Source organism: Pogoniulus pusillus, chromosome 36 (assembly GCF_015220805.1).
Source record: "Pogoniulus pusillus isolate bPogPus1 chromosome 36, bPogPus1.pri, whole genome shotgun sequence".
Classification (NCBI taxonomy): Eukaryota; Metazoa; Chordata; class Aves; order Piciformes; family Lybiidae; genus Pogoniulus; species Pogoniulus pusillus.
Window position 1 is genome coordinate 8,795,794 of NC_087299.1, and position 19,469 is coordinate 8,815,262.

Genomic DNA, 19,469 nt, shown 5'->3' on the forward strand with positions numbered 1-19,469 from the left:
AGCTCTGGCCCAGCTCTGCAGCTTGTCAAGGTCCCTCTGGATGGATCCCTGCCCTCCAGCCTGCCAGCTGCACCACACAGCTTGCTGTCATCAGTAAACTTCCTCTGAGGTGCTGAGACCTACCAAAACACACTTGAACAACATCTTGGTAAAGAATAAAACTTTATTTTGTAAAAGCTGGAGAAAATGTTTAAAAAACAAGCAAGGGAGGAACTGTAAATAAAACACTACCTCCTAACAGCACAAAACGCCACCCCCCCCCCACCCTGGGGCTGATGGCAGGCTCCCAGAGCAAGGACAGACCAGAGGTTGTGCTTCAGCAGAGGACGTCTGGAGTTCAGAGCATATGCCAGGCACTGCCTTGCTGTTGGTGGGGGCTGTCCTTGCCAAAAGCTGGGGTGGTACACCCAGATATCCCTGAGCATCAAGGGGTCTACAGAGTTCACATTTTCCCAGGAAGCACAAAGCATGCTGCCACCACAAGCCCTGATGATGAGAAGCCCTAACCACCAAGGAAGAGGAATGAACCATGAAGAAGATCCATCCATCACCACCACAAGACAAGCATGTTTGCACACTATTGTCCACGTTCAAGTGAAGAACAGGAGCCAGGCTGGAGCTCCCTGGAAGACCTCAGACACCAAAACTGAAATCCATGCCTGGAACAGTCCAGTTCAGCAGCTGTGAAGTTTTCCTATCACCATGACCTTTGTCTGCCCCACAAGTTACAACATACAGACAGAACAGCAAACTCCCAAACAATTTTAAAGGCTAATAATGGAAGGAGGGGAGAAAGATGGAAGAAAACCAGGAGGCTGGTATGTAGCCAGTGTCTTCCAGAGGATCCTCAGCAATGGTCAAGACCAAAGCAGATGCTACCTGCATGCCAAGGAGATGCATAACCTCTTCTGTTCACTCAGCCACTCCAGCAGTGCTTTTCCCCAGGCTTCAGCTCCCTCTGTGGGGCTCTGGGGTGATCCCACACCTGCTCAAAATGAAGCACAATTAAAACCCAGGACCCATCTGCCTGCAGCTGACACACAGAGGTTTGGCCTGAGACAGGACACCAGCCTCGCTGTAGCTCAAGCCCCAGGGACATCACCTTGCAGCAGCTGAAAACAGGCACAATGGACCCATTCCCAAAGGGCAGCCAGGTACCTCAAGTCCAGCCACCTTCAGGGGCACCTGAGAGAAAGTTCTCCAGGCCATGCCTAATGAGGAGGAGTCCAGAATCATCTTCACAGACTGCACTTCATGCCAGAGAGAGTGAGACTCGTCTGGAACAGCCAAGCACCACTGCCCTCACCTCCCTTATTATAAACCTCACATTTCAGCTCCACTCAGCTTCAGTGTTTGGAGCTACAGACACTTGTTAGAGGTCCTCTGTTGCCCTTTTTTCTTGCTCTGACCTTGCCACAGGACATGATCAGAGACTTTCCAGTGACCTTCACAAACCAGCAGGGTTCCCTGAACCCCTGCGAGCTGCCAATGTCACTCCATGAAGCTGCACATTCCTCCCACAGCATTGCTGCTGTGGAAAAGGGCAGCTGAGAACAAGGAGTCTGTTTTGATTAGGTCTGGCTGGTTGGGCGTTTCTGGAGGGGGGGTCCTATTTTGTATTTGTGGTGTTGTGTTTTGATTTCCCTTAAGACAAGTTGGAGACCATTTTGCTTCAGGGCTGGCTGCAAAAAACTGAACACATTCCAAATGCTCTTTCTGCAAGAGTGGGCAGCAGGGATTGCATCACCATCCGAGGAGCACTTGGGGCATCTGTACTGGGTAGCACTGGAGAAATGTGTGTGTGCATGACCTTTTACACCAGAAGGAACCACTAATTCCTCTTCTTCAGCTTTCACTGCTGTGCTGTCCCTCTGAGCCAGACAGCAGTGCAGTCTGTTTCCTCCTTTTACAGGCTTGAGGTACAGACACAGCCTCAGCTGATGGGCAAGGGGGGGTGGATCAGTTCTATTAGTGGTTTCACCCCGGAGGAGCACACTGGGGAGGTGGACAGGGAACTCCCACAGCAGCAGCAAAAACCTGCCCCTGCCAACTGCTTCCTGATCACTGCTCCCCACCTCTCATGCCAGGAAGCTGGCACAGGCAGGGCAGGAGAAAAGACTCACAGGAGATCTTTACCAAGAAAGAAATCAGCTCCGAGACGCAGGCAGCCCAGGCTCAGGTGCTGGAAAGCAGAGGTTTTGTCCGCTCAGGGCCTGGCACATCCTTGTCCTTGTGGGGTTCTGGGCTCTGCCAGTGGCTGTTTGATCTGTGCCATTCTGGCTCATCGTGGTGGCAGCAGCAGATGGAGGAAAGCAGCCTAGTCCGCACCAGCCGCGTACAGAGGACAAACATGATGCAGTTGGCACCTCCTTGGAACGTGTTACCAATCCCCTGCAAGGGCAGGAAAGGAATCAACCAAAGCCTTTCCTGCAGGCACTCTCAGAGAACAGCAACCATCATGCCCTAAGTAACTAGCAAGAGGATAAGAGCAGGTTTAGGTTGGATATTAGGAACAGCTTTTACTGAGAGTGTTTGGGCATCAGAACAGGCTGCCCAGGGAGATGGAGGAGTCTCCATCCATGGAGGAGTTCAAAAAACATGGAACTTGGGGACATGGTTTAGTGGCCATGGTGGTGTACTGGGTTGACAGTCAGACTTGATGACCTTGGAGGTCTTTGCAACCTTAATGACCCTATGATTCACTACCAGACCAGTTACAGCACTGCCCAACCCACAGCCAGCAAATTCCACCTAATTCATAGAAGGGCTTCGGTTGGAAGGGACCATAAAGATCATCCAGTTCCAACTGCTCTGTCATGGACAGGGACACCTCCTGGTGATCAAAACCTCATCTGGGATAGTCTTAAACACATCCAGGCATGAGATACCCACAACTTCTCTGGGCAACAAAAGTGGAAAAACAAGTCCAGAAAGACCACCCTGGCACCCAGCAGTGGTCCAGATGGCTTTTGGGGGTTGTTGCTCCTACAGCTTGGCGCGGGGCAGGAGCAGGAGTCCACGACCTTAAAGGTCTTCTCCAGCCGGTAAGATCCTGTGGTTCTGTGCCTTCCTGGTCCGAGCCTGCTTGTGGGGCAAGCAGCTGGCGCCGCGCAGCGCTCCGGCTGCAGTTCCCGCTGTGGCCACTAGATGCTGCTGGAGCAGCTCCGGCGGAGCAGCGCAGGCGGCGCCGGCAGGCAGCGGCCGCAGAGTGACACTGGGCGCTGCAGAACCTCCCCTCCCTCCCGGCCCCCTCCCCGCGCATCTCCTCACCAACACTTACATGCAGGACGACCAGGACTGAATTCTGCACCGCAGGGGAGTTACAGAGGGTGAGGATGAAGCGGATGGTGCTCCAGATGCGGAGGACGATGAAGATGACAGGGATGAGAACCAACTTCTTGTCTGCTATGGCAGTGCGGGGCTGCAGCGCAGGTGCCCTTGAGAGAATGGGGCGGTACTCCGAGAGAGCGGCATGCTTCCGTGGAGGGTAGGAGGGAGACAAAAACAGGAGCAAAGAAGCTATACAAAGCAGACTTTCGGCTCCAGGGAATCTTTCCAAAGCATCCTAAATTGTTTTGCCTCCTGTGGGAAGTTAACAGGGATGCAACTACAAGCACCAGCCTTCCTCCCTGGCTAACACAAACATTCCTGCTGAAGCCAAGGAGCAGCAAAGAACATCTGGCCCTTATCAGAGTCCCACCAAAGCTTTACACTAGCAAGCATCACATAGTTGCACCTTTCCCACCCACCCCATGTGGTCTTGCCCATTTGCAAAGCCCCCAGTCAGCACCCTCTGTGTGTGTCCCACAGTAGCTACTTCCATCATTTCTTTTGCCTGATAGACTGTGCAGGAGCCACTTCAGCAAAACCTTGCCATTAACATAGCCCAAAGCCTGCCCTGGTGGCCTATTGCTCTTGTGTGGAAGTGGGAGACCTCCTGCCAGTGAACACCTTGAGAAGGAGGCTACCAGGCTTGGCAAAGGCCACAATGATGAGCAGAGGGATGCTGTAGTGCAGAGGCCCTGTGTGCTGCTGCTCCAGCCCTCAGACTCCTCTTATGAGAGGAGAGCAACAGCTTCCTGCCCTCACCTCCTGCAGGAGTCGGGTGCAGGAGCGGGGCTGGGAGAGCAGAGTGCCCAGGAATGCTGGCAGAGCAGGAGGGAAGAGCCTGGCCAGGTGGAGGGTCGGGTTTCCAGGCAGTCACACTGCTATCTGAGACAGCTGCTGGAACACGGCGTCCCTTCTGATTTAGGTCAGGTGATGGTGACAGGCACTAGCAAACCTTCCCCAATCCTACTGCCAGGACCCCGAGGAGCTGCTCAGCACTGCCTTGTTGCTCCAACCCATCTGCAGGAGCCTGCCCTAACAGATTCGTGTTCATCCCTAAGTCCAGCTGCCACAGCTGCACCACAGCAAGCAGGTTAGGAGCGGAAGCATCTTCCAGGCCATCTATCCAGATGTGGGATTTGTTTAACACACTTAGAGGGGAAAGAAAAGAACCTCTGGCTGTAGTTCCTTCTGCCACCCTCAGTCCAGATTCCCTATTATGCAAGCCTTGTCCTAGATGCTTGCACTCCAGCTACAAACAAGCCCCTGGATTTTGAAACCCTCCTAGGACAGAGTGTCCTCTATTGTGGGTGCATGTGGTGCCCACGGCTATACAGTGCCCAGACTCCCAAATGGGGCTTAATGCTGCTAGCACAAACACCTAAAGGTGTCATTAGAGATCCTAACATGACTGGGGCTTGGCACAGCCAGATGCCAATCTCAGCCTTGGTACAGACAGAACCAAGGAAGACTAAGCCAAGCTGAGTTTTGTCCTGCAGGTCCTGTTTCAAGTCTTCCTGTAGGATTTACATTTCACTCATGTACATCCCATAACCATCATACATTTTCAAAAGGCTTTTTTCATCCTACTTGTGCTAAATCCCCACAGAATGATGCTGCAGGCTGCTGGGTTGTGTACTGCTCCTCTCAGGGTTGTGTGAGGCATTTCAGTGGTAGAAGTGAGTCCTGCCTGTGTAGCTGCCAAAGATGCAGCAAAACCTTCAGAGCAAGGGAGGATCTAATCACACAGCAAGGCTGCAAAAAGCAGCCAAATACTCACTGCTCTGTTGATGTGCTTCTTGATGAGAATGTAGAGCACTGGCAAGGTCACATAGGCCAATATCTCCCAGACTTTCCCCGTTAGCAGCATCCACAAGAGACGATCCTCTGCGTCCAGGTTGACCCAGCACCAGCCCACAGAAACGTTGGAGGCATCATAGCCAATCTTCTTCAGGGCAACAGCTGCCACCGTGATGCCAAGGGGGACTCCCCAGCTGAGGAGAGAACAGGAAGAACAAGATGAGGCCAAGAACCTGCTCAGCCCCTCCACACCTGAGGGAAAGTGGGTGACAGCCCAAGGGCTTCTCCGTCAGACAGGGTGTCAGTATCCCAGAACATCAACACTCCTGCATCAGCCTGAAGTGGCTGCCAAGCAGCTTGAGCACAGACTGCAGACCCACTTCCAAGGGCCCAGGGTGCTCAGGTCTGAAGATGCATAATGACAGCAAAGGCTACCACAGGGAAGCATTTAGAAGAACAATAACTGGTGACACACATGAATTAAGTTACTCAGCAGCTTGGGTTGCCCACATAAAACCACAGGGATGAACTGGAAAATTCCAAGAGCCCAAATGTAAAACTGCTCAGCCCCTTCCTTAGTGCTGTTATTAGTCAGGACTTGACAGATCTGCCCTGACCTGTGATGTGCAGCTCCCAAACCACAGCTGAAATACTGACCTGCACTCGACTGCATGCATCACCTGCCCTTCCCATAGTTATCCTCAGAGAAAGGTTCTGTGGAGTCTTATGAGGGACAAGGGACACTTCTTCTACACATGGCACAAGTGCCTCAGACAGTGCTGAGATTGAGTTTCCAGCATAACCCTCCTGGTCTCTCCAGATGCAAAGAAAACAAAGCCATTACTGTGCTGCTCCCATTACCTTCCTAGTTCACACTCATCTTTCTCTGACAGCCTGGAGCAGCTGCAGGGAGCACGAAAAAGATCTTCCTAAAACCAGCCTCATGTGCATCAGACTGTGTAGGCAACCAGCAGCTACCTAGACCAGCTTATCTGAAATTCCACAGCCCAACTGAAAAATCAGGAGATAATCCCACACTGGTTTCCAAAATATCCCATTTCCTACCCTTCAATAACGCCTGGGTTCATCTACTTGTGTGAAACCCAACAAATGCAAATATAACTGTACAGAAAAAGCAATCCAGAGTCAAGCTTTTAGCATGTTTGGAACATTCTGTTTCAGTGCTGAGTTCAGAACAGGCTGTGCTAATCCGAGGCAGCCTCGGTATTTAAGGACAGCTCTGCTGCAGGAAGCCCTCCCTGTGCTATTATCAGAGCAAGCTACAGACATTCCAAACGGTGCCACCACCAGGAGAGGTTCAATGAACTCAAGACTCACTTTGATAAAAGCTCTGATTTGCCTGAAAACGAGGCTGAGAGACGCAGAGAGATTCAAATCCCAGTCCACTTGGAAGAGGTGACCACCAAGGTAAAACAGTTCAAGAGAGCTGGCACCTCCTTAAAGAAACCATATAGAGGCACAAGCACAGATGAGTCGAGCAGCAAGAAAAAGGAAGTGCGTTAAGAAACTAATCTGCCTTAGTAATGATCTCCACAGTGACCTGAAACAGAGTTCTATGAGAAGACAAAACCAGGTCAGACCACTACACATGGAAATAAAAGAGGTCAGCGTTAAGTGCAGACAGAGAGAGGCCACGGGAGACAGTAACAGACCACCAGGCAAGGGGCTGAGAAACATTCCAGTGTGCAGTAAAAGGAGGAAGGTGGAAGAGAAGTGCCACATGTCAGGCAGTTAATTTTCCCTGAAAGAGTGTAAGGGGAGCAGATGGCTATTGGCAACCAAAGAGCAGGGGCAAAGTGCTGTGAATTCCAAGTCAGAAAGCACGGAGCAAGTAATCAGACACTTCAAGTCGACTTCTGCAGCTCCACTTCAGAAAACTGGAAAGGAGAACTGAGACTACTGATTTGGTTATTCTTAAGAAGTCCCAAGTGACAGATCCCCAAAGGCTGGAGCATACCAACACTTTATACCCATCTTGAAGAACAGAAGAACACTACACACCCAAGGGGTGTATGAAGACTGGAACTAAAAGGATCCAAGGTAACACAAAGAGGCAGAAATTTTGCTCTGAGCCTCAAAGCAGAGCAATTATGTAGTCTGGGGCCCTGAGCACCACACTTGGATCTAAATGAAATCAGGGTGGGAGAGAAGGGGAAGATGACTGCTCCTGGCATCTCTGTAATGGGTTGGCAATGCAGGTACACCAGTGGTAGTATTGCTCTAACTGACCCTCTGGCAATCCCTTAATGAAAACACACACAGCCCAGCACATCTTCCCACATCAACCTGGGCTGCATTGCACAAGGTGAGACAAGAAACCTGACACCTGGTCTCATTAAAGATGTCCCCACTTACTGCAGTAAGTTGGCCCTTCAAGGCCCTTTCCCACCCAAAGTGTTCTAGGATTCTACGAAACCACAGCAGAGCACAGCTCAGGTTGTGTTGGCTTTCTTGTCCTCAGCAAGCCTGGGTCACATTGCTTAATACCACATTCTGATGTCTGCTGCTCCCCCAAGGCTCTTTAGAAGCCTGACACCTGCCTGCACAAGGTAGCAACCAGCCCTCCTGCCAGCAAGCCTGCAGGTGATGCCTCTGGGGACAGCCATTTTCACTCTGTGAAGAGAGAAAAAACAGTCTTTGCCAAATACCAGCCCAATTCCAGGAGAGAGCTTTGCAAGCAGCACTCCAGATTCAATCTGCTCTTTAGTTTTGCCTTGTTTTTTTTTTTCCCTTTCCCCTGACTCAAACACTGAGCACTTTGCAGTACCCAACCACCAGTACCAAGCAGAGTCTCCTCTCGGAGAAGCATACAAGAATCTAAACACTAAGGCAGCAGCAGCAGCCAGGCTGCTCCCACATTGGTGGCCTGACCTATGAGCTCTCATAAGCTAAAAGAGAACCCCCCAGCAAATTTCAAGAGATTCCTGCACCTTACAGACACTTGGGAACTGAAGTCCAGGCCTGAAGGTCCCACACTGGCACAAGGCAGTGCTTTGGGATTCGGATGTACAATGCGGTAGGGCATGAAAAGACCTCCGAGTACTCCATGGACATGCAGGCATATAGAGAGGGTGATAAATGTGTCTCTAAGCACAGATATGTGGTTTATATATGCACATATGCACACACACATGTGTTTTACTTAGATCTCTATAAAAGCAAGCATGTATTTACCATCTGCACAGCCTGACTATAAAACACAAATACTTCAGCTGCTATCAAAAGCAAAGCAAGAAACACTCCAACCGCCCCAAGGCAGGTTCTGGTCTGTTCCTCACCCCAAGTTTGGGTCTACCTGGAGGTGTTTAAGGCCAGGCTGGATGAGGCTGTGGGCAGCCTGATTTAGAGCAGGGTGTCCCTGCCCATGGCAGGAGGGTTGGACCTGGATGATCTTTGTGGTCTCTTCCAACCCTGACTGATTCTATGATTCTACCTCTCTCACAGTTGGGTAGTGTCAACTTTGCTAACTGCTATTTAGAAATCCAGGACAAGTGAGGGAGCCTGAAAATTTACACTCTAGGTGCCAGAGCTCACACTTACAACTACATAAATGCTTTCAAAGCTAGCTGCAAGCTCGTTTTCAAAGCCCATTTGAGCCCAACAGGTTTAAAACAAAGCAGAGGCTGCAGCTCTCTAGCTGAGCAGTAGAGTAGGTGGATGTCTCACCACAGGAATCAGTAAGGAACAAACCTGCCTGACAGGTTTGATGCAGTGTGACATCCTAATCTCCCTGGAAATAAGATGGCAGGTACCAACTTCCAACATGTCTTTAGCTGGCTCTGCTCAGCTACAGAACACTCTTTGGTTCTACTCAGCATTAAAGAAGTGTTCATCCTCACAAAGGCTTGCCCCTCGTGAGGCATCCTGCCTGCAGTCCCTCCCAGACTGGCTCCTGGAGTGACTCTTGACACAAAGGCTGCTGTATGACCGCATCAGCGTCCTGTGAAGTGAGAAGGGGAAGCAAAGTTTTCTCAGGTTCTTGGCTGGACCAGAATACTGGAAAGTGATCTTTAAATCCTTAGAGCATTGTCTGCCCTTTGCCCTCCTCCAGTCTCTGCAGTGAATGTAGGTAGTGGGTACTGAAAGATTTTGGGGCTGAAAGCACCAGGGAAGCTGGAGGACTTTGGAGTCACTGAGAAGTGCCACGAGGAGCCATCCTCAAGCATTCTGTCCAAAATGGGACTTTATGACTGACTTCCCAGGTAGTGATAAAAGCACAGGGAAAGGAAGGAGGAAGGTGTGTCACAAGGGGATGGGCAGAGAACAGGTCCTCACTTGTCTCTGGCTTTTCACACAGATCATAAAGAAGCTGCTTTAAACCCTGGCTCTGCATACAGTTGGAGTCATTTACAAAGCAGAATCTTGCAATAGGTTTTCTATACTGCCCTTTAAACAGAGCAAGTGGAGCTGATCAGTTATACCAAGGGCAGCAAATGGCATTTCATTTTTACTGCAAAGACCTGAAAACAAACCTAGCAAACTCCCCCAGAGGAAGGTCAGTCAGACCCCTCCTTGTCACTCTATCACAGGGTGACAGCAATCATTCAGGGGTTTTACTGTCTCAAGAGTACACAGATTAAGGCCGAGATTTCAGTGACTCTTCAGTTTCTTTCCACACTTTGCAGCCCATCAGGTTGAGAAGCACCCAACTAGAGTGAGAAGCTCCAAGTACAGACAAAGGCCACACAAGTGGTTAGGAGATGGGAAAGTTACAAGCAGGCCAGATTTGCATTAAATCTTTGATGATGCCTGATGCAGACAGCAAGACCACAAAGAAGTTAGACTCTTTTCCTTCTCTCTTTTCTGGCACTCCATCCTCTCCAAAGCTCTTTCACTGCATCTCAGAATGAAGAACTAACAAACTCCACTGCCTCACTGCATCTTACTTCACCTTCACCAACAGCTTGGTATATCCAGATGCAGCCACCTGGAGCTTCCTCACAGCAGACCTCATCGAGCAGTAATGAGAACAGGTAGGGCAGGAATCGAAGTTCCTCTCAGATTCACACAGCCTTACTACCTCTCTGGTGTGCCTTCACCTGGACTCAACTCCAATCATAGAGTGGCTTGAGTTGGAAGGGACCTTAAAAATCACCTAGTTCCAACATCCCTGCCATGGGCAGGAACAGCTTCCACTAAACCAGGTTGCTCAGAGCCTCATCCAGCCTGGTCTTGGAACGCCTCCAGGGATGAGGTGTCCACAGCTTCTCTGGGCAGCTTCTTCCAGTGTCTCACCACTCTCATAGCAAAGAGCCTCTTCCCAAAACTCAACCTGGTTCAAGACCATTGCCCCTTCTCCTATCCCCACAGGTCCTTGTAAACAGTCCCAAATGATGCTGCTTGAGAATCAAAGGGTGACAAATACTTCACTGAGGAACCAAATCAAAACCAATAGTTGTGCTGATGGCTTTGCTGTGGTTTTAAACCAGATCATTCCTCTTATAATTAATGGCACCAGCAGGGCAGCTCCGAGGACTAAAGGATCACTGTTTTGCTCAGCGTGGAGGTAGCACATGATTCCACAAGCTCCAATTGCATAATGAAAGCTTTTTACTGAACATGATGTGGAAAATCAGCTCTCTAAATAGCAGAAACTGAGACACAGAGTAACTCTGTGGTCTGTTTTGCCTTGTTTTCAATCAAACATGCCAAAACAACCCTCAGAGTGCTTTTCTAGCAGCCTCTTCACTTGCAGACTACATTCTTCTACCAGCGCTGAGTTCCAGCACCCTGCCTGGGGAAAGGGGGAAGGATCTGCAGAGCAGACTGACACTGGGAAGGCAGGGACCTGTAGAAACACATCCCAAACAGGAGTTCTGACAGCAGCTGACAGGTACTGCAAACATTAATCTCGTGGTGTTATTTCTAGGACACCAGAGCAGATCATGGAGGGAAGGCAGAAGCCAGAATTTTTAGAGTCCTTCTCTATTGTCAGATTTTCCTATGAGACTTAAGGGGGGAGGAGGGGATACTTTTCCACATTGCCAATTCTCCTCTTGGGAGGGAAGGAGGGAGGGGAAAGCGGGGCTGGTTAGTTAGCACAATCCCTGTTGAAGAGGAACCTGATAAGGGCACGCTGTCCTCAAGGAAAGAGCAGGTGACTCCAGCAACCATCCAAGGGCTTCGCGGCAGAGCAGAACATGCCGCATGCAGCCCTGGTGGCTCCTGGCCACAGCCCGGCTGCCCGCGGGGTCCACACCTCGTTGTTCCGCCAGGAGCGGGGGGCAGCACCCACCTCACGACGTGGAAGCAGCAGAGCAAGCCCGTGCCTGTGGGCGAGCCCCTCACAATGGTGATGTAGAGGTACAGGGCAATGGCCATGGTCCAGAAGAAAGAGCTGGTGTTGGAGAAGGTGGACAGGGCACCCTGCAGCACGCAGTCCCAGGAGGTCCTGTCGAAGTCCTGTAGCACCCCGTAGAAGTAGGAGAGGGCTGAGAGCAGATCCGCCAGCGAGAGGTAGAGCAGCAGCTGGCGGGGCCGGGTGCGCAGCTCCGGCCACAGGGCATGGGTGCAGACCAGCAGGCTGGAGCCCAGCGAGGACAGCACGCAGGACACCAGCACCACGGCCCGCTCCGACACCAGCAGCTGCGTGGGGGGCAAAGGCTCGGGCATGCCGGGCACGGCGGAACGGCTCCGGTGCCGGCAGGGCGGTCGGAGGGCAGGAGGAAGCCGCGAGAGGGGAGGCGGCCGGGCCGGGAGCCCTGGCTGGAGCGCGGCGAGGGCGGATGAGAGCGCAAGGAGGGAAGCGAGGGAGCCCCGGGAGCCGGCCCGGCAGTCAGGGGAGCGAGAAGGGGAGCGGAGGAAGCCCCGGGACGCGGGAGAGAGCCGCAGGGAGCTTGGCCCGGCCCCGCCCGTCACCCGAGCCCGGCCCCGGCCGCCCCGCCCCGCCGCGGTCCCGGCCCCCGGTCCCTGCAGCCGCCCAAGGGATGCTTCCCGAGGGAGAGCCGGCAAGAGGCTGGGATCTGAGCGGCGCACGGCACGACGGCAAACCTGCCCTGTCCTCAAAACCAGTTTTTCAACCCCAAACTCAATCCCCGCGCCGAGACTGCGCCGGGAGATGCGACAGAGGCAACCGGTTCAGAAGGAAACGCTTTTTCACCTGCCGCCTCCCAGAAGTTATCCTTGCTACCCTTTCTCCCCAAGGACAGCACACAGCTCCCCACCCTTCACATGGAAGCTTTTTTGCGATAGAAACCCCTACACCTAACTCTATGAACCCCCTTCACCCCCTGCCCAGACATCTCTACCTGCACTTCTCTCTCTGCCCACGGCAGGGAGGCTGGGCTAGGTGAGCTCTGAGGTCCCTTCCAACCTAAGCCACTCTAGGACTCTGTGATCCTACTTCTCAGAACACCCACGGGCACATTTTGATCCACACATGCTCAGACACCGGCAGCAGAGGTTATCGATAGGGTTATCAGGTTTCCCTCTCCCTCCCGAGCTGCCCCCAACATTATCTTTCCCTTCCGCGACTGCAGCAGCTCAGAGCTGACTACTGTAGCATCCTGCACCCTGTGGAGCACAAACCACCAGCAGACACAAGAGAGCATTCAGTGCCCTGTTAAACACATTCTACATAGCTGTGGGAAGAAAAGTGCTTTTCCCACCCGTCCCTTACAAAGGAGTTAGAAGTTGAAAGGACGTCCTTGTCTGCTGCTAACTCACCTGAGAGGTCCTTGGCTTCCACACAGACAACTCACACCTTGTGCCTTTGATGTGGAGAGGGATGTGCCCGATTTCCAGAGGAGATGGTTGTTGTTTCAGGAGCCTTGTTGTCTCCGACAGTTTAATCATTTCCCAGCTACCTACCCATGGCTGATCCCTGCTGAACTCCCTTTGTAGCAAGGTCTATTCCAACCTGCAAAACCAGTTGCCTTATTCCTCTCCCAGGCTTCTCTCAGCACCCTAGAGCCATACCACACACCCTAAAACCCACAGCTGACAGAAATACCTTTAAAACCTGCAACTTGTTTGATCTTTGCACTTTTGGTCAGGCATTGGAAGAAGCTGCCCAGGGAGGTGGTGGAGTCACCATCTCTGGAGGTGTTTAAAAAAACCTGCAGAGATGGCACTTCAGGAGATGGGTCAGTGAGCATAGTGGTGTGGAACTGACAGTTGGACTGGATGACTTCAGAGGTCTCTTCCAACCTTAATGACTCTATGATGGTTGCACTTTTGGGCAGAGTGTCCTTTCAGCTCTACATCCCCATCTTCCAAATTAAGGGGTCCTCAACATGTAAAATCATTTGTTGTGACCAGTTGTGTATTTGGAGCACAGCAGTTTCCAGCTCAGCTTTTCAGGATAATGAGTATTTAACTGAGCTCTACTTCTGCCCTGTTACCACTTTACTGAAAAAACCCCAAACCCTAAACCAACCAACCCCAAACCCTAAACCAACCAACCCTCAAAGCAAAACCAACCCCAAACCCTAAACCAACCAGCCCCCAAAGCAAAACCAACCCCAAACCCTAAACCAACCAGCCCCCAAAGCAAAACCAACCCCAAACCCTAAACCAACTGACCCCCAAAGCAAAACCAACCCCAAACCACCCCCAAAGCAACCCCATCTCAACAACTGAAGCCAGGTCCCCCTCAGAGGTGTAAGAAGGACACCAGTGCTGATGTGCTCTCCTAAGAGCAGGCTTTCCCATTTCCTACAGCAGTGGTTTCTCCTTTGTTTACTGGGACTAGGCAGCCTCCAGAGGTCACTTCCAACCTTCACCCTTCTATTATTCTACTCTGCATTCGCAATCTGCAGCCAGTTCCGCTGCCTGCTTAAGCTTTTGGTTATCTCCATCTGGTTCTGACTTCCAAGTTCAGTTCCAATTTCCTAATGAACTCTGCAAGTCCCTGGGGACGCATCAGCCTGTCAGGATGTCCTCACACCCACTCTGCCAGGGCACAAAGTGCTTTTCACTAAGGCTCAGCTATGCCTTGGCTACCCAGGACACTGAGCCAGTTCTAAGTGAAGCCTTTGGAGCCCTTTATCGAGCCCATGGACTCTGCAGTTGCCCAGAGAGCAGAAACACTTGGAAGCTGCCCCAGTTGAGAGGCAGTGGTGCTCGTATCTCAGAGTAAAGTCACAACCCAAGCAGCCAGCTTGTCACACAGCAGCAGGTATCATGAAAATTCTCCTTTGAGAAATTGTACATTCAGATGTGAAGCACATCCTCACCTCCTTAAAGCAGGAGGCGAAGCAAACCTGCATTTGATGGGAAGACAGAAAGTCCTTTTTCCTGACTTGAATTCATCTCACTGACTGCCATAAGAGCCTTCTGACACGCAGGCTGCACCCTGCATCTTCTAGAGCATCAGCTGAGCTGTAACTACAGAAGCTCACTCCCACTAACCATGGAAGAGGCTGTCCTGACATAACCTTTACATAAAAGAAACAAATAAATACAAGGCCTAAACGAGAAGGTTTTGCTTTGCTTGGCAGCTGGCTGGGCTGAGGCAGTTCTCAGTTCGTGGGGAACTGGGTTACAGGCTTGTTTTTTCAAGTGCTGAGGAGGGGCTGAGTACCTCTGCAGCTGACAGACAGTGCTTTCTTGCCCAGAGCCATGCCAGCCTCCTGATGCCCACCCAGATGAGTGAGACAGCTTTGATCAGAAGTGGGGACACTTCATGGAACAGGGACACGAGCAGAAGTTCTGCTCTCACTCTGTTGCGCTCCCCTGCCACGCTCAAAGGCCAAGTCTGACTTCAGCAGGGAGAGAGGAGCCTGGACTGCTCCTCAGCAGCTCGGACACTGTTCCACAGCACGGCCTCGGGGCACACACGTGAGGAAGAGAGGACTCAGCACCATCTATAGCTGCCTACTTCCAGTACTCTGCCAAGAGAATCCAAGCTCCCTTCATCACACAGACATAACTACACGGGAGTAACATGACTGCAAGTGCCACCTGCCAGCCTGACCAGCCATCCTCACTACCCACAAGAGGTCACTGCTGTTCCAGGCACCAATATTTTCCCCAGCGCCACTGCCCTGACCTAATAAGCACCTCACCTTCTCTCTGGTGCAGGCAGATAGCTCCAGCACCAGCAGATGCACCCTTTTGGTCACCTTTTGCCATCCCTGTCTCACGCCCGGAGTTTAGACAGTAAATTCAAGTAGGAGCCTGGCATTAAAAACAGTAAAAGAGCCCAGTTTGATTGCATCCATGAAGAAAAAAAGGCAAGGTAGTCATGTGCTACAGCAAGCAGGGCAAACACAAGCAAACAAAAACCCAAACCACTTTTGAGAAGTCAGCCACCAGAGGCTCAGTTTGGGCAACCCCCTCTAACGTTTTAGTTTTCAAATCACCACGCAGTTCCTCTCAAGGAAGGCAGGACAACTGTGTCAAGAACTTATTAGCTTCTCAGGGCTCAGCCTGGGAGCACTAAGACCCTCAAGCCCCATTCTTCTTCTCAGATGAATGCAGAATTCAAGGAACCTTTCACTGACACAGCTCTGCTGCACAGCTTGGCCACAGCCAGGCAAGACGCTGCCTATAGATGAGAACATGGAGCCAAGAGTTAACAAACCTGAGTCTCTGGCAGTCCAAGCCTAGCTCTGAAATCATAAGAAGGAATAAAAAGCTGGCCAGCAGTCTCACCAGCACCTGAGCTCTGCATGTCCAGGGGAACGGGACCGCTTCTCTAACTCATCACCCGACCCTCAGGTTCACTGCATCAGCTGAAAGGGAGCCAGGGAAGCATGGTTAAGAGAAGGCTTCTGAGAGGTGGAAATGCTCATGTTTGTCCTTTGTTCCTTTTCCTAGCATGTGACCAAACCCCCTCTACATTGCTAGCAGTCCTGGTGCAGATTAAGGACCTAATCCTTGACTTCATTAACCCCATCTATTCCACTCTGGATAGCCACTAAGTACAGACAGCACTGAAGACACCTAGTGCTGCTCAGGAAATCCCAGAATGATCACTCACAGCCTCCTCACAGTTTCTAAGTAGCTACCCCCTCCAGGCCACAACTTCTTCAAATGGCTTTAGATGAACCAAACAAAAAACCCCACAGAGAAGCACATTCTCTGCACATCTATTAGACAGGCTCAGCAGCAAGGCAGGCAGGCAGATAGGTGCAGACACCACAGCCAGTGCTCCTGAGGCTTGTCTTCTCAGAAGCTTCCAGAGATTGGAAAGGTTTTCCTTGGCAGGATGTTGAGTCAGGAGGGCTCTGTAGCAACTAGGTACTAGCAAGCTGCCCAGGAGAAAGTCACAGTATCACAGTATCACAGTATCACCAAGGTTGGAAGAGACCTCACAGATCATCAAGTCCAACCCTCTACCACAGTGCCCAAGGCTAGACCATGGCACCAAGTGCCACATCCAACCTTGCCTTGAACTGCCCCAGGGACGACGACTCCACCACCTCCCCAGGCAGCCCATTCCAGTGCCTAATGACTCTCTCAGTGAAGAACTTTCTCCTCACCTCGAGCCGAAATTTCCCCTGGCGCAGCCTGAGGCTGTGTCCTCTTGTTCTGGAGCTGGCCACCTGAGAGAAGAGAGCAACCTCCTCCTGGCCACAACCACCCCTCAGGTAGTTGTAGACCGCAATAAGGTCACCCCTGAGCCTCCTCTTCTCCAGGCTAAACAACCCCAGCTCCCTAAGCCTCTCCTCGTAGGGCTGTGCTCAAGGCCTCTCACCAGCCTCGTCGCCCTTCTCTGGACACGCTCAAGCATCTCAGTGTCCTTCCTAAACTGGGGGGCCCAGAACTGAACGCAGTACTCGAGGTGTGGTCTGACCAGTGCAGAGTACAGGGGCAGAATGACCTCCCTGCTCCTGCTGACCACACCACTCCTGATACAAGCCAGGATGCCACTGGCTCTCTTGGCCACCTGGGCACACTGCTGGCTCATGTTCAGGCGGGTATCAATCAGTACCCCCAGATCCCTCTCTGTCTGGCTGCTCTCCAGCCACTCCGACCCCAGCCTGTATCTCTGCATGGGGTTGTTGTGGCCAAAGTGCAGCACCCTGCACTTTGAGCTATTGAACCCCATCCCATTGGCCTCTGCCCATCTGTGCAGGCGGTCAAGGTCCCGCTGCAGAGCCCTTCTGCCCTCCAGCTCAGTCACATCTGCCCCCAGCTTAGTGTCATCTGCAAACTTGCTGATGACTGACTCGATGCCCTCATCCAGATCATCTATGAAGATGTTAAAGAGGATGGGGCCCAGCACTGATCCCTGAGGGACACCACTAGTGACTGGCCGCCAGCTGGATGTGGCACCATTCACCACCACTCTCTGGGTCCGGCCCTGCAGCCAGTTCCTAACCCAGCACAGAGTGTTACCATCCAAGCCGCGGGTTGACAGCTTAGCCAGCAGTTTGCTGTGGGGGACAGTGTCAAAGGCCTTGCTGAAGTCCAGATAGACCACATCCACAGGCCTCCCCACATCCACCAAGCGGGTCACCTGATCATAGAAGGAGATCAGGTTAGAAAGGCAGGATCTGCCCTTCCTAAACCCATGCTGGCTGGACCTGAGATCTTTGCCATCCCTCAGGTGCGCAGTTATTGGCCCCAAGAGAACCTGCTCCATCAGTTTCCCTGGCACTGAGGTCAGGCTGACAGGTCTGTAGTTCCCAGGTTCCTCCATCCGACCCTTTTTGTGGATGGGGACCACGCTGGCCATTTTCCAGTCTCCTGGAACCTCTCCGGTGAGCCAGGACTGCTGGAAAATGATGGAGAGTGGCTTGGCCAGCTCAGCTGCCAGCTCTCTCAGCACCCTGGGATGGATCCCATCTGGTCCCATGGACTTGTGGGTGTCCAGATGGCTCAGCAGGTCCTGAACTAATTCCTCATGAATTTCCAGGGGAACACACTGCTCCCCGACCCCATCCCCCAGTTTAAGAGGCCATTTGCCTCCTCCTCCTCTCTCCTTACTGTTGAAAACTGAGGCAAAGAAGGCATTCAGGACCTCTGCCTTTGCTTCATCATCAGTTATAGTGTTCCCCTCCTGGTCCAGTAAGGAGTGGAGGGTCTTCTTGCCCTTCCTTTTAGCATTGATAAATTTATAAAAGTGTTTTTTGTTAACTTTCACGGAAGTGGCCAGCCTAAGTTCTAGCTGAGCCTTAGCCTCTCTAATTTTTCTCCTACATAGTCTGGCTACCTCCTTAAACACATCAGGAGAAGCCTTCCCCTCCTTCCAGAGGCGATACACCCTCTTTTTCTCCCCCACTTCCTTCAGGAGCTCTTTGCTCATCCAGGCTCTTCAGGAGCTCTTTGCTCATCCAGTCAAGATGCATCACAGGAAATTTAGATCACAAAATGTTAGGGGTAGGAATGGACTCAAAGAGATTGAGTCCAACCTCCCTGCTAAAGCAGGACCACCACTAACTGTGGCACGTTAGCTGTTACTCCACGAGTCCCAAGACTGAAATACACAGTCCTCTTCTCTTCATTAACCAGACCAACACGACAGGCAACTCTTAGAGTACCAAACTCCCAGCTATTGGCAGGCTCAGCGCTGGGATGGCCCCGAGGGCAAGCACAGCAGCATAAAAACCTGCTGGATCAAGATGAGCCTGAGCTTTGCACATTTTGGGTTCATCTCCAGAGCACTGGCCCCAGAGAGCATGTGTGGACAACTGCTGAACAGGGCACAGCAATCATCTACCGCAGAGCACCACACTGTAGCTGCTCAGCAAGCCCAGTGGCTTTGCTTTCAGCAAGGGGAGATGCTTAGTCACTTCAAGCAGCTTTCCATTAGCATCAAAAATGTGCTGTCAGGCTGCAGAGGTTGCACAAGAATTCAAGGCAGCAATTCTCCAAAAAGCCATGAGCAGGGAGAATTTTTTTGTTCCCTTTTGCAGGCAGAATGCAATTAGTTACAGCCTGGGAGGGAGCCAGCACAATCAATGAGTTTAAGTATGCTCCATGTGTTGTGGTGGGGGTTCATTTCAAATGTAAATGAGGAGATGAATATGGGATATTCCTTCACGCTGTGGCTGCCTGGAGAAGAAGAAAGGTATTGACTTTGTACGTTCACACCGAAAGGGAGGATGCCACGAACCAAAGAAACCACTGAGCTTAAGAGCTAGTCTTAAGGGTCACCCAGGTCAGGCAAGCACAGAGCACTGGCACTTTGGGCAAGGGCATTAGCACAGCATACAAAGAGCAACTCCAGCGATCCTGGTGGCAAATCTTTCAATGCTTCTTTTTCAGCCATTCTCATTCCCTAGAATCAAAACATATCGACTGCACCTCTAACAGCAGGAAAAGAACAGCAGGCAAACAGGCCGAGGAGCAGGATTTTAAGGGTGTAGCTGTGATAAGAACTGAAGGGTGCACCCCCTGCTTTGCAACAGAAAGGTCTGCCTAGAGCATGC

At 51.7% G+C, this 19,469-nt stretch overlaps 1 protein-coding gene across 3 annotated transcripts; it reads right to left on the reverse strand.

The window, feature by feature from the left end:
- Window positions 1-145: 145 nt before the first annotated feature.
- Window positions 146-11,834, reverse strand: GPR157 (G protein-coupled receptor 157). 3 transcript variants are annotated; one of them, XR_010308505.1, is made up of 5 exons: window positions 11,384-11,834; window positions 5,108-5,321; window positions 3,281-3,475; window positions 2,124-2,391; window positions 146-985 (listed from the first exon to the last, which is right to left on the reverse strand). XR_010308505.1 is itself a non-coding variant. In XM_064171771.1 (5 exons), exons 1-4 carry the CDS (start codon window positions 11,758-11,760, stop codon window positions 2,176-2,178), a joined length of 1,002 nt encoding a protein of 333 aa, XP_064027841.1. In that variant the 5' UTR covers window positions 11,761-11,834; the 3' UTR covers window positions 146-985; window positions 2,137-2,175. The 3 variants fall into 3 exon arrangements, 2 of the variants coding, with proteins under 2 accessions (XP_064027841.1, XP_064027840.1); XM_064171771.1 differs by having other exon boundaries at window positions 2,137-2,391; XM_064171770.1 differs by having other exon boundaries at window positions 146-2,391.
- Window positions 11,835-19,469: the final 7,635 nt, after the last annotated feature.